This window comes from Lichenostomus cassidix, chromosome 12 (genome assembly GCF_008360975.1).
Source record: "Lichenostomus cassidix isolate B80296 chromosome 12, HeHo_3.0, whole genome shotgun sequence".
In the NCBI taxonomy this organism is placed as follows: Eukaryota; Metazoa; Chordata; class Aves; order Passeriformes; family Meliphagidae; genus Lichenostomus; species Lichenostomus cassidix.
Window position 1 is genome coordinate 16,015,129 of NC_139493.1, and position 15,304 is coordinate 16,030,432.

At 39.9% G+C, this 15,304-nt stretch overlaps 1 protein-coding gene across 10 annotated transcripts in view; it reads left to right on the top strand.

The window, feature by feature from the left end:
• DOCK3 (dedicator of cytokinesis 3) overlaps window positions 1–15,304 on the top strand; it is a 184,152-nt gene that overhangs the window by 89,953 nt on the left and 78,895 nt on the right. For all 10 annotated transcript variants that reach the window (XM_085072932.1, XM_085072929.1, XM_085072930.1 and 7 more), the window contains exons 10-13: window positions 2,563–2,644; window positions 7,045–7,105; window positions 9,135–9,282; window positions 13,559–13,647. In XM_085072932.1, the coding sequence (XP_084929058.1) occupies window positions 2,563–2,644; window positions 7,045–7,105; window positions 9,135–9,282; window positions 13,559–13,647 (380 nt within the window). The remainder of the gene's footprint in view (window positions 1–2,562; window positions 2,645–7,044; window positions 7,106–9,134; window positions 9,283–13,558; window positions 13,648–15,304) is intronic.

Below are 15,304 nucleotides of genomic sequence, written 5' to 3' on the forward strand. Positions count from 1 at the left end.
AGTAATATGAAAGATCAGAGGAATGCTGGAGATGAGGAACAAACCCACAAGTTCAGGAGAACTGATGTGCGAGAAAGGAGGGAGAGCTGGAGGTGGCTTTGGGGTGGTACTGCTGCCCTGTCATTCTTTAGGTCCTGTCCGTGGATCTCCTTTGGCCAAATGCCCCTTCCTCTTCCACAGGTCTCAAATGCTGCAGTCAACTCAAAGTCCCCTTAATTGTTTAGTCCCACAAGCTCAAGAGGACTCAGGGGAGGACTGGAAATTGAAGGAATGTAAAGGTTGTTAGTGCAGTGGTGCTGGAATAAGGGAACAGGTGATCAATAGGTGAGAGAGATGGTGGCTGCTTCCTTTCTTGAAAAGCACTAGAACAGGGGGACAGGAACCAGATTTTCTCCATGGCTCTAACAAGGAAAAGATGAATTGCAAATTTTCAAAGATTTCCACTTATTAATGGAGGAAAACCTTGCAAGAGACCATCAAGAGAGTCGCCAGAATATCCCTCTTTGGGTGCTATATAAGCAGACTAAGCAATACAGCTTTTGTTAATGAATGAAATACATACAGACAGCTCAGCCCAAAGACTTGGCACTCCCTTTTCTGCCATTGTCCAAGGGACAGCCTGCAAAGGATTTTGTGGCACACAGTATTGCATTCAGCTCCTGTATGAAAATGAAATGCTCATTAGAGCAGAAGTAATACTCTAAAAAAAGCTAAAAAAAAATCTGTGTTGAAAGTTCAAAAATATAACTTACTGGAAATTTAAAACAGAATATATAACATTGATTTATGTATTAGGTAGATAGAGGTAGCTATGAAGATGTGATGTTTTTGTAATGTAACTGTCAGTCTAATGTTCTGAAGCTGTAATATTGCCCTGCTCTCCACTTAACACATCACAAAATTTTCACTGGAGGAATGGATTATACCATGTCATTAAAGCATTTGTTAACTTACTGACATCTCGAAACAATCATCCACTATCTGTTGCTTATGGATTTCTTTGTGGCATTTCAGCAGTCTCTGAGGTTATAAGCATTGGTAGCAAATTAATTAAAATTATAACTGAATGGAGTTGTGGGATACACGGAGATTGGGGTAATAGTGAGTGACAGGGAGAGTGAAACAGCATCATTGACTTACATAAATAATCATGCAAAGGTGTATAACGAGATGTGTGGGTCAAGCTTGAGAGTTAAGGACCATTCCAACAAAAGTAACAATTCTGAAAATATATCACTATTTATAATGGACGGGTCCCATGAACTCACAGCATAATGCTGTAGTGGAAAGGCCAAGAGGTGATGTCTGATAAATCCCAGTTAGGATGAGTAGGCACTTGGCTTCACTTGCATGGAGCCCACAGGTGTATGTGTGTATTTATGGTGGAGGTGGTAGCAGTACCAGACTGTTACAGTCTTACAGTGTTAGAACTGGGCATGAAATGCTGTTGAAAAATGGCACCATGGCTAAGTTCTACAAAACGCTTCCAGCATTTTTTCTTGGATTTTTTTAACAGTGTTAAATTGGCTGTTTGTGTGGGGGGATATCAGTGCTATCCCTTCCCTGCAAGAAATGAGCTTTTTTAAAGGGCTCTTTAGTACAGAACGGTGACAAAAGGCAGTGGCTGTGCACTGAAATCAGACATTTCTGAGCTGCCCCTGATCCATGTGGTTTGACAGAAGGGATGAGTGGCCTTTGGAGCAAGCTGCCAAAGGGGGTGGTGTGGACACTCCGCTTTCATATTTTTCAGGCCAACAGTGGATAATATGCTGGCAGATGTATCAAATGAAGGTTACTGGAGTTGATGCAATTCCACTGGATAGGATTGAAAGGATCTGTGATTTAATGGAAGGTTTAATGATGTGCTCTCACTTTACTTCCGTGAAAATCTAGGAAGAAAACTCTGGTGAATACTCAGCGGGCTGTTGCACACTAGGGAAAAATTGCTCAGCAAACTTACTTTTACACAGAAATTTTAGGAAATAATATGAATGTCCATGTCTTACCATGTATTGTGAGGATTGTTCATTTTGTAGTCTGGCTAAACATGCTGGTTTTATTCATCAGAGGGCTGCTTAATTTGATTGGTAAGAGTTGTATCAGTTGAATCTTAATGTATTTGAATTAGTATGTTTCTTCTATAAATGCTCTGTGTTGAAGGAGATTGCTTAATTGGTATTCTTGTAACTTTTCGTTTTGAGTGGATTTTAATGAACTCAGTTTTACCAAAGGCAATGCACCCCTCAGCAAGTTTGCCTTAGCCTTTGCCTGGAGGAATTGTAATGTGCACAGATTCTGTGCTTCTTATACTTACATTATTTTAATGTTATTACATCATGAATATGCATCAACACAATGTTATCACATGCAGAGTACTTACTATTAAAAAAATCTGTGCTATTCCATGTAGTTGTATGTAGACCAGTGAATACTGTTTCATAAACTTTGGAATTATAATAACCACTGCATCTTTTTTTAATAAAACCCAAATCTACCTGAATTTTTCTGTTGAAGTATCTACAGGAAAAGCTCGTTGTTTTTTTACCATTGTTTGTTTTTCAGTGAGAGGTTCATGGTGAGGTTGAACAAGAATGGAGGCCCCAGGAATCCGGAGAAGATTGATCGAATGTGTGCACTTTTCACAGTACGTGGCTGTTCCCTTTCTTCTCCCCTCACAGGAGTGGGATTGGAAGTTTCCTGAGGGGAAAGAAACTCAGTTCTTCCTCTCCAATATAGTCAGTAGAACAGAAACCATTTCTGAGTTTTGTTATGGTTTTGTGCAATTGTTAACATAGAAAATTAATGTACTTCTAAAGTACTTTTATGGGTAAGTGAATATTCTGAAGTAGTTCCTTTTAAGTGCTTTTGTTCCTGCATATAGTGTGAAATTTTCAATATTTTCATTGGATGGGCTGTGCTCTTAGATAACAGAGCACAGGCAAAGGCTGTGATGGCCTGAAAATAAAACAAGGTACTGTTTTCTGAATCAGTATCAGACAAGTGTTATCCCTTGTCCTGTCCCTACATGCCCTTGTCAGAAATTCTTTCTGCACTGGTCTTAAATTCTGTTTAAAATTCCCTCAGAATCAAGTGTCAGACCATGATTTTATCTGCTACTTTTTCTCAGAAAGAATATGAAAATCTAGAGACACTAAGACTTAACAGCTCCTCACAGAATAACTGTAAGGAGTCTCAGATGCTGAGTGTGATAAACACTTCCTTCATTACTCACCTTTAGTTAGTGCACATGCTGGAAGTTCTGTGACAGAAGTATTTTTACCTTCAGTGAAGAGAAAAGATGGCAGAGCTTTGGTTCTGGCAGTGACACTCCCTGAGGTCAGGCAGGGCTGGACACTGAACCAGGCATGGCCCCCAGCACTGTTCCCTTCTCTCCTTCAAGAAGGCAGCAGAATTTCTCCTCTTGGGGAACGGAGTGCATCCAGCCAGGTGTAAGGATGTTCAGTTCTGTCTCCATCTGGATCTAGGAGATGCAGGTCAGTCCAAAAGTAGCACTGACCTGGATGCTGACATCAGTAGCAGTTCTGGTTTTGGTACCATCAGTGAAGTGCTGCCAGCCAATTAAACATCAGCAGAGGTAACAGTGTCACCCCACAGATGGTAACCCAAAACCCAGGTCTGTCCCTGCTGAAAGAAGGTGGACAGGGGTTAAGGTTCAGCACTGGTGTCTGAGTCAGGCGAAAGGCAGGAGTGTAGGATTAGGAGTTGCCCTAAGGAACATTCCCAAAAGGCAGCACAGACTGCTTCTTACCAACTTTGGCACTTTCTGGCCTCAGAGGTTCCTTCTGGAAAAGATTTTCAGCATCAGACTGCCCCATTCACACCACTTGGGGTCAGGGAACAATTTCCTGTGTGGTGAACAGTGTGAAACAGTTTTGCTCTGGTGATCTGCAAACCAGCCTTTACACCCTTTAAAAATTAATGATGAACTACAGCCAGTGCCATACCAGAGTTCCAGGAGAGATGTGCTGCACATTCTGAGTCAGGCCACTGTAGTCTAAGAGCAACCAGCCCTGGGGCTGCAGACCTGTGCCACTGCAGCCCCAATGGTGACCAGAGATACCTCCTGAGCACCCTTGCTTATCACTGTGCAAAAATATCAAAGCTGCTGCAGGATCAGCTCTCCAAGGTGCTCAGACTCCATCACTGCCTGGTGGAGGTGCTTAGACTCTCACTCATCTGCTAGAATGTGTACTCTACATAACAGGAATTATAATGAATGTATACTCTACATAATACAATATAATTGGAAAAACTATCTGTGCAAAAGATCTCACATGTCTGATACAGTATTTTTCATCAATGTGTTCAAAGAACTTTTCAAAGTGTGCAGTAAAAGAGCAACAAATAATTGCTTTTTTGAATAACCATTTTATCTATCTTATCATAGTTTCTTAATTATGAAATACTTCTTAGATAAGATGATTCTGTGATTTTCAGGTCTGTTCCAAGCTTGTATTCATCTTGTGTTTAAATCTATTTATTTATTTATTTCCTTGCTCTCCCTCACCACACCACAGTATCTTTCTAAAACTCTCATCTTTCCCCAAGGCAAGCATCCCATATCTTAGATAATTCAAGGGATATCTGTCTTTTCCTGCTATCTCTGTTACTTCTAAGGGTTCAGCTGTCTCCTTGTGTAAGATATCAAAATTACCCAGGTTTGTGTTTTACATCTGCTGTCATATCATAGCAAAGGTGAGAAACTGCTTGCGCTGGAGATAAAGCTCACTCAAGCAAACCTCAGCCTGTGCACACCTTAGAAACGTTCCTGGGTCTGAATTCAAATGTTGCTACACTGTATAAGCTTGTTATTTTTGCTAAATACCTTATTCTCTACGGCCTAGGAGGTTGGCAACTGCATTAAATAAGTAATTATGGCAGAGAGTTATCCTTGATTGCAGTGCTTTGGGGGTGGTTGTGATGGTGTTTGGGTTTTTAGCACACAACCAGACCTTTCTAGAAACCAGCATTGTAAAGAACTAACCAGTATTGTAGAGTGACTCTTCCACACCCAATACTGGCCAGAAAATTTAGGGGTGATTTTCTAAAAGGCCATTTAGTTAGAATTATAATGAAGTTGTGTTGTGTATCAGTCAGTATCATTTAAGAAGCTCAGAAGAATGTGGGAAATATCCACACTGCAGATGAGTTCTAAAAATAATCAATAAATGTAGCTTGGCCTCTCCTGGTCCTAGGAGATGTGCATGGATTCTCTGCAAAGGAATTCTCTAAAAACTTGCTGGCTGGGGCTTTTGATTGTTTGGTCCATGTCATAGTAAGAATTTCTTGCCTTGTAAAAAGCCTCTGCTGCACAAACTGAAATACAAGGCCATCTGGGCTCACATTTTTTGTCTTTTGCCTGTGACACAGTATATTTTTTTGTGAAATTGGAAAAGCAACTAAAGTGTGAACCCATCAATATGTTCATGCCCTGCCATTTTCTGATGTTTTGACAGCTGCCCTTTGAAAAAATAGTTCTTTAAATTGCTGTTAATTAGAACTGGTAATCTGATGGTATAATAAAATTCCCCCTGTCAAAGCACAGATATTTTCAAGAATCTATTGCTCTCTAGAGCATTAAATATTACCTCCAAGGTTTTTTGCTTTTTGAAATGTCTTGTCAGGCACTACTGAGATTAAAACTATGTCAAATCCACTCTTAGTGTGGAACTTCATGTCCCCAAGACATGCAAGATAGATGCTTCCATATGCTTCACTGGTATGTTGGGTGATGGAGAAAGCCTAGAAAGTGTGTTCCCTTGGTGCAGCAGCAGAATCAAACCTGAGGAGGAAATGCTAAGGATGATTTATATAGCTTAATTTTTTGGCTCTGCAGAGACACGATCTGCTGGTTAGCAGCATCCCAAACAGTGGCTCTGCAACTCCCTGCATATGCTGCCCTGGGAAATACAGTGCTGCTTTTAGACTGCAAGGAGATACAGCCATGAATGTATGACTTGCCTGCTGTAATTTAGCAATATAACACAATTGGGAAGGTATTGAAACTTCTCTTTAGGATAAATTCCCTTTATGCCTAGTTCTGAGTCACTGTGCCAGCTTTTATTGTGCTGTGTGGCACTGTAATCTGGAGTTGCACTGCCATCAGAATGGTTGAGATTTGGGTTCTCAAGTCACGTGGGAAGGAAATTCCCTGTGTGATTTAAGGTTCATGTTTTAGCTTTCAGCAAAATACAGTTTTTAATTCTAAATTGGTTCAGATTAGGAATGACAGGTCTTAGATGTCCACAGTTTAAATTTCCTCCCCTCTTTATATAAAAATAGCATTATTCCCTTTTACAGTGGTTATAATACCACATAGTTAAGGAGCTTTTTAAAGAAAACCATGAGATTTTATCTGAATTTGAGATTGTTCCAGTTAATTTTTGCATAAGTAGTACCTGACAGTGAGATGACAGCACTTAGTAGAGAAAGAGGGAACAGCTGTTGCTGTAGAGCACGAGGAACCGTTCTGCATTGGTCTAAAACAGGGATGAATATCCTCCCAGTACACAGTATCTGTTTAAAATCTCCTTGTCTGGGAGGTTAGTGGCATAGGGAAAACTGGGTTTTAGGAAGAAATGTCCCTTAGACCTTTCCTGTAACTTAAAAAAATGCAGGAGCAGTGTCTCAGAAGTTGATGTTTGTTTATGAAGTTATCGGTGAAAACTACAATATGCCAAGGAAATTGCAATTCAGGCAACTTCTGACATGTGAATGCAAAATGCTGTGGTAATGAATTACTGTGAAGTGTCCTGTATGAATTTTCTTGATTTATTTCTTTATTTGAAAAGTTTTCTCAGAGTCAATTGCACTTATTTGTCTTCATTAACTTTAACTTCCCTTTTGTTCCTCTGTAGGTTCCCCTTTTCCTGTTTGATTTTTCTTGCAACTCATTTTTAAAAGTCTTGACCTGCTTTTCTGTAACATGGGATTTCAGAGTTTTCATCCATGTCTATAGTTGCAGGCACTGTTGGAAGTACAATATGTTCCTTTTAATGTCTATATTTTTTTCCAATCTTTCAGGATCTCAGCAGCAAGGACATGAAGAGGGATTTGTACATAGTTGCCCATGTAATCCGAATAGGTACAGTATGATTTAGTGCTTGAAATATATATAATTAACAGTGCTTTTAGAGTCTTTTTGAATGTATCTTTTAATTAGATGACTTTATAATGATTTATACATTTAGAAAACTCAGTCATAGACTGATTGACATTCAGACCATATGGAGCTAAGTGTTAAAAAGTTACTGATGACTGTTTAACAGTGATTTTGTTTTTCTGAGGCTGAAACAGAATTTTTGTTAAGCACTACATTTAGGGGAGAGGGACAAATTACAAAGGCTTTTTGTTTAATGTTTAAAAATTTCAAATTAGATCTTTTTACTGCTGATTATAGCTAATTTACAGGGCAGCATGTCTGACCATCCATATCAAGCAAATCAGAGGCTGTTAGACAAATATATATGAAGATCTGTTTGCTGTCTGCGAAGCAAGTACATATTTTACCTATGTTAAATATAATTTGTTTTAAATATTAGGCCTAAAATGTTAACAATGTAGAGTAGGAGTAGCAGAGACTGTTTCCTCAGCTGTGTGACTGTAAACAAGTGAGAAGTGCAGTGCCATTCATGTGTTCAGGTGACTGAAGAACGGCCAGGCAGTGTTAGCGGCGAAATGGTTTTTATGCTGTTGCCAGCCCAGTCACTGCTAACACCCATTGGCAGCCACACACACCTTTTCTGAAGTACAGCAGCTCTGAACACAGCTTTAGGTATTGTCCTGGGAATGGTAATGTACCTCCAGAGCCACAGAAGTGTCAGAAAGGTCAGGTTTCCATTATCTGACTTCACCGTGTCATGAGTGCCTGCATGTCAGAATTGCTGTTATCACTTGAGGTGATAAATGAAGCTTGTAGAGAGATGCTGTATTAACCCTGATGCAAGAAGTGCTGGACAAGTTATTATGTGTAATGTTACAAGTTCACTTAGATTATCACAGTGATTTTTCTGGCCTTGGCATTTTTTTACTGCATTTAAAAAATGCCTCAGTAATAGGGAGTTAATCACTAAGCAGGTTTGTACTTCAGAATTCTCCTTCCTGTGCTCCGAGAAGGATCCATCCAAACATGATAACCAATATATAGTATTATATATATTACATAAAATACATAATGCATTCCCTTAAAGCAGTTGAGTAGAATGAAAATTTGTGCAAATAGTGCACTAGAAGGAAGGAGCACAGTGAATCTCTGGGTGGGTCAGACTGGTGAGTAAAAGCCTCATTCTTGGCTCATTCCACAGATGCTTTGTAGTCAGCCCAGCTGGATGCAAATATGTGTCATGGAGCTGCAAATCAAAGCTGGCCAGACATGATGCTGTTCACTTTGCCCTTGATTGTGTTTTTGGCTAAGTGAGGTGTAGGTTCAAATGGACTTCTGGGTTTGGAAAGTTTAAAAGTGAAAGATTGTGGTGAGTTGACCCCAGCTGGACACTGGGTGCCCTTCAAGACACTCTGTCACTCCCCTCCTCAGCAGGATGGGGCTGGGGGGGGAAATAAGATGGAAGAAAATCCATGGGTGAAGATAAAGGCAGTCTGATAAAGAAAAGGCCATGTGCAGAAGCAAAGGAAAACTAAAGATTCATTCCCTACTTCCCATCAGCCACTTCCCAGGAAGCCAGACTTCAGTCTGTATAGAGACAAACCTCATAGTAACAAATGTCCTCCTCTCCTCCCCCTTTCCCTTTCATTGCTGAGCAGATGTCCTGTGGTGTAGGACATCCCTTTGGCCAGTGTGGATCAGCTGTCCTGGCTGTGTCCCCTCCCAGCCCTGCCCTCTGCCAGGCTCCTGCTGAGGGGAATGTTGCAGAGGCAGCCCTGGTGCTGTGCCAGCCCTGCTCAGCATCCCTGGGCTGCCATCAGCACCTCCCTGGGCAGCAGCACAGCCCAGCACGTGGGGCTGGGGCAAAACTCCAGCTCCTCCAGGGCAGGAGTCACCCTGCAGCCTGGAGCTGAAAGTCGCTGTGGGTGTTGTTCTCAGAGGGATGATGACCACAACAGACAGGATGTGGCTGCATGTCCATCCCTGATGTTTGAAATTCCCTTCATTTTAGGTCGCATGTTGCTCAATGACTCCAAGAAAGGACCTCCCCATTTGCACTATCGCCGCCCCTACGGCTGTGCAGTGCTGAGCATCATGGATGTGCTCCAGTCCATCTCAGAAATCAAGGAAGAGAAGGACTTTGTTCTCAAAGTTTACACGTGAGTGATTCCTAGAAGGAAGTTTTTTGCTTCTTTATTATTCCAGCAGCTCATAGAAACTAATGAATATTATCCACAGATGTTTCAGGTGTGTGAAATGCTTCAGAAGTTATTGAATATTGCCCAAATCTATGTGACATGCAAAGCTGCTCTTTTATTAGTGTGAATTATTTAAAATCTGCTGAGCTCAAACCCAAAGAAATGTGTTGTATTTCATCCAGTGAAGAGAATAATAACTCATGCTTCATCTCCTATTCCTTACCACTCATGGTAACCAACAAAAGAAGTAGAAAACAACTGAATTCAACAGTGTGTGACCAAAATTCTCAAAACAAATCAACATTTTTTGAGCAGGAATCTGTCTTCAGTTATTTGTGATTTTGAACTTTGAACTAATAAATTCTTATTATGAAATGTGGTCTCACAGTTGTAATAGAGAGGCCACAGACAAACTGTCTGGAGACTGCAGGGAATATTTAAATCCCTTGTCAGTGAGGATAAATACTGGCAAGGTCTGCTTTGCAGATGGGCTGAGACACAGCTGACACTGCTTTGTGGTCTGTGGCCACTGCTGAGAATAATAAGATAACTTGGTGGGTTATGGAACTTTGTTATTCTTTGAGAAGTGCATTCAGCAGCAGAAAATGTGACCTTCAAGGGAAACTAAATGAAAAAAACATCTTTTACTGTTCACTGAAGATTCTTGGATGTCTCTTCATACATTAGAAATCTCTTAAGTCCAAACAAAAGTCTCTCAGAGTCAGCTCTCTCATTCTTCCTTTGCCAAAAGTTATGAAAACTGTAGCAAAAATGTCAACTTATAGGGAAGAAAATGGTCATCTTTCTTCTCTCTGTTGGTAGAATCTGGATAATCTTGGCCTTTTGTCACATTCAGTTTCAGCTTATCTCAGACCAGTGGGTTTTGGTCATATAGTTCTATTGGCTTTTGTAGATATAGTGTTAATGTATTGCCACTGCAATATTTTAAATGTTTACAGAAATGGGACATTCTGATTATCAGATTTCTGTTTTGTTGCCCATTTAATGCATCTTTAGCTTCTGAAAAATACAACAGAAAAAAACTTGTTGAAACACTGAACACGCAGCCAGTTAGAGCAACCCAAAGTCTTGGTACAATGCTAAAATAAAAATCACAGGATACAGAGCTTCACTTTTCTTCCTGCTAATCTGCAGTGTTTTGTTACTGTGGATTCCCTTCAGAGCACCCAGAGCACCAGCAGTTTTTGCCTAAATTCCTCAGCAGATTTGCACCAGTTGCTCCTCACGTGGGCAGGGAGAGCCCCTAGCTGAATTCAGCTCTGTAATCAGATGCTTATAATTCTTTATCACTATTATCACTCTCTCGGGCTGTTATAAGGCTTGTACATCATTCTTTTATGTTGCTGCTGTTTGGAGTGTTCTGTGTAAACCTCCAGCAGAAATATTCAGGAGGGAACATGGATATATCTGAAGGGCAGCAGCTTATCCCCTTTGCAGCTTTGATAGCTGTTGGTCTTTCATGACAGAGTTTTCACAGGTTTATCTCTTGCATCTTCTCTTTGCACATTCCTTTAGCTAACCTGCCTTTTCTTGTTTGTAGGCTACAATTGAAATGACAGAGTTTTGTCCTTTGTAAGTTTAAAATTGAATATGAGTGCTTAAACAGCTCTGAACTGATTTTCTTACCTGCTGCTCTCATTCTGATTACTCGTAAAATGCCTCAGGCCAACTCCAAAACATCATAAGGATGAAATAAGGAGAGAGGTGTATTTGTATTTTTCAAGGAGCAGTAAAAAGCATTCCTTTTATACACTATGTGGCTAAAGCTTACAGCTGCCACAAATGAGGCAGCCAGAAAAGCCTTTTCACAGGGAGAAGCTGGAAAAAAATTGAGAGCCTGAAAACCTAACAAAGGCTGAAACAAATACATGGTCTTTCAATGGAGACTTCTGCTGAATCCATAAGAGAATGCTTATATGAGGGTAAAAAAAAAATCAATTTACTTCACCAGTCTTTCTCAGCTTGCCTTATTATTGTTAAAGATTTATGTCTGAAAAATATTTTTTCTCACAATTGAGATTTTCCTCTTTGTTAATCCCACAGTCATGTTAAAATCTCCCTAAGAGGATATAGTACCACAGCTGTAGTTATAAGCTCATTATGTAAAAGCATAAAGGTTTACTTTTATAATACTTTTTAATATATATGTAAAATATTTTAAAAGTGAGATGGAAATTAAACTCAGTCCATTTTTTCTGAAATCACTTGATTTAATATTTTTATATTAATTTTTTCTATAATGAAATTTTTTGCTCATTGAACGTTACTCTTTGTGTCCATCTTACCATTCCCCCTGAAAACTTCATGCACTTCTTTTCCACATTCACTTTTTCTGTTTCTTTTTCTTTGTCATGTTTTCTTTCAATCCTTTTTTTCCTCTTTCTCCAGCCCTAGATCTTAAAGTTCTTACCCATTAATGCCTGAATGCCTTTCCCTTTTGCTATCCCATTGTTGCTATTTGCCCAGCTGGACAAGAGCTCACATCCCATTGCTGTCCCCAGCTGCTGTGGGATGGAAAACATTGCAAAAGTGCATTTGCTGTACAACCAGCCAGCCTCAAAGGTGATGGATGACTCAGGAGGAAATTCTTATTTAAAGGAGAAATAGATTCTTTTATATACTTGGTATTTGGACAAGTAAAATGTGAACATGATCAGACACATTCCCCACAAGTGTTTCCAGGCCAGCCTGTCAAAGCTGGGAGAAGATCCTCCTTCCTGGCACTCAGGAAATGCAAAGTGCAGCTTCCACTGACACTTGGTACAGAACTGTCTCTAAGCTGCCTTTACAGCTGATTTTAGGATAACTTTGTTCCAGGTTAATTTGCAGGCATAAGTCATTGGAGGCTGAAATCTATTTTACCTTGCACTCCAGAGGCTCATAGAGCAACTCAGGAATCACCCCAGGTTAGACATTTGTTTGTATCTGTGAGCAAGGAGGATGGTGTAGAATTTGTGCTATAGGTTCTTTCTCTGTTTTCAGGAGAACATTATTTGGAGTGGGATAAATGACTTTCAATGTGTTGGCAATGTGAAGATTTTTTTTTTCTTGATGAGTAAGCTAAACCACAGAACTGGTTTACTAACAATTATTGACAGGAGTTTTGCACTGTCCATTAATGCCTTGGCTCTGGTGTGTTTTGGTTTTGAGGGATTGTTTTGGGGAGTGCAAATGCAGTCAATTTAGCATCCTGTGAAGTTCTGTGAGGTCACTTCTGTGCTGATCTGCCTTGTGTGACTGTGTGGGTAACTGGTGTCTCCTCCCAGAAGGGTTGTAGTAGTTACAGGAGGTGGGCAGTAGAGCAAGTGAAATGTTTAAGGCCAGAGACATTTTCTATGTATTGCATTTGTTCCAAGTTGTCTCTGTTCCTTTTGCTGTTCTAAGAACATTTGGGGGTGTCAGTAATTGTGCTATCACAGGCTTTGGGGGGTACCTCATTATTCTTGGCAGCACATGGTTGTGCAATCCTGAAGCTGCAGGAAATTACCAGCTACTACTTGTAGATAGCCTGGATTCCTTCTGCCATGCTGTTCTTCAGTTACATAATGCAGCAAACCAAAACATCCCTACTGGCTGCACAGGAGCTGCTGTGTATCTTACTCTGATTGTGCTGATATGTTGTACTCTTGGGGGGAAGCAAAAAAGGGAAAAAATTACAATATCCTTGGAGAAGTTTTACAAAGTGACTTATTTCTCAAAACTCCTAGGAGCTGAAAGCTTAGAGTATTAGCTTTTTTTTTTTTAACCTTTAAGAGTCAATAGGACAGAAGTTTAATTAAATCGTTTAATTCAATTGCTTTTCAGGAGAAATGAGATTCACTATTGCTGCTGAGTTAAAAATTGCTGACTTCATGGGGAATCATTGACTCTTGCAGTTGTGATTTAAATACAGCACAGTTGAATTTAAAATGCAGTTGGACTTGATTAACATACTTGTTTTCCTTTCTTAACCATTCTGTCATAATGTGAAGAGTGGAACGATGGCTTTGATGGCAGAGGAGTCACCACCAGCTCCAAAGTGTCTGCTGAAAGGGCAAATAACTATTAGGGAATATTTTGTTTCCTTCCACTTCTAAAAATAAGAGTTATGTGGGATTTCTCACATTCATTCAAGCCCTACAAGAGTTCATATTATCTCTACAGCAAAGTTGACTCTCGTGTTCTAAGATGGTTCAGCAGAAAGCATTTAACTTGAATTAGTGTTCTTGTATTTTAGGTGTAACAATGAAAACGAATGGTGCCAGATCCATGAAAATATCATCCGCAAGTCCAGCACCAAATACACAGCCCCCAGCTCCAACTATGGTAAATACTTCCTTGTGCTTGTTTGGCAGAACAACAGCTGAACATCTCCTTTAGGAAACTGCTGATTATTTTTAGCAGGAAAGTTCACTGAGATGTGAGGTTTTCCTTTCGTAGCTAATGACAGATAAATAGGGAAAGTAAATCCTGTCTTATCTGTTTACCTCATGTAATGATGTCTGTAGTTGCTAATTCAGAGATATCACTGCTCTCCCATTCCAAATGAACCAGCTGATAGGATACAGTTCAGCTTCATTACAGCCACTTCTGCATTCATTACCAAGTGCCTGAATCATGGTGATGTCCAAATACTGAATTTGTCTTAATTTCACTTGTTTGCATATTGAGATACTGTAGTGGAATATGCAGTGCACATTCCCATAGAAGAGATTAAGCACAACAACAAGCAAATATAACATTTTTCAGGTTTGGAATTTTAACTGTGTGTAAAACTGGTTTCAATCCCTGCTGCTCCTCCTGTTACAGTTAAAGTTATCCACTAGTTATCATTAAAAGATTTTCCTAAATTGTTTATAACTTTGAAAACTTGGGCAAAATGTCTGAACTTCCAAATTCACTGCAGTCCTTTGATGCTGGAATTTTTTAAATTTATTTTCATTGCTTTGTTTTTAATAGCAAACAAGGATATAAACTGAACACATTTTCCTGAAAGTGTCAAAAATACTCAAGACTGATTTCTAATGCACATGTGTCTCTTGTGTGCAGTGAAACCTTCTGTACACACAGACACCCTCGTACATGGTGTTCAAAGGAGTTGGAATTTTTCCATGGTTTCAAAGCCTGTGTTTTCTCTGCAGTGCTCTCCTGCCTACTCAGCTGGGCAGTTGCAAGTCCATGTTTTGGCAGCTTTTGAGTACATACATGCTGACTGTCCAGCTGGCTGGTTGGCCACCCTTTTCTTCATTTTAAGGCTTTATGCTCATTTTTTTCATCCCAACTCCCAGTATTCATTAAATTTATAAGAGCTTCATGTAATCTGGATATCTACTTATTTGCCAGATTTGGCTGAAGCCAAACAACAGGCTCGAAAATAATTTCAAGGGGAGAAGGCAGGAAGTGGGTGGGAGGTACACGATACTCCTGGTTTCGTTCCCCTGGTAACTTGTCTGACAAAATGGTGACTAAATATTGGTCACAAAGCCCCAGTATTGAGCTTAGGGAAGAGCAGAACTTTGGATGGCTGATGCAAAAACATGCATCCAAGGCCAGGTTTGGTTTGGTGTGTGTTGTTCTGGGCAGTGAACAGAGAGGATAGGAAGAACTCTTGACCAGCTGGCATTAAAGGAGATAAACAATGTAGAAAATGTGTCAGTGAAGGTAATTCTTATGGATATGTGGAGGTGGTAGTGTGTGCTTAGCAGGTAAGGCTGGTCTTGAATGGCTGAACTCAATCCTAGTATTTTTTGGTATGGTAATTTACCAATACACTCTCCTATGTTATCAATTAAAAGCAACTAGAGAAAACAGCTGGACTGAGATTAAGTGTGTAATTATTCCTAGTCCAGCTGTTCAGCTGATACACTGAACAACAGAGCTGGTTGCTGAAGTCAGTTTGGCCAGTTGGTACTCCTGAAACATGTTGAAGAAATGCTGGGAACTTTGTTAAAATCAGCATCCCTCTATGAAGCAGTTAAAAGAG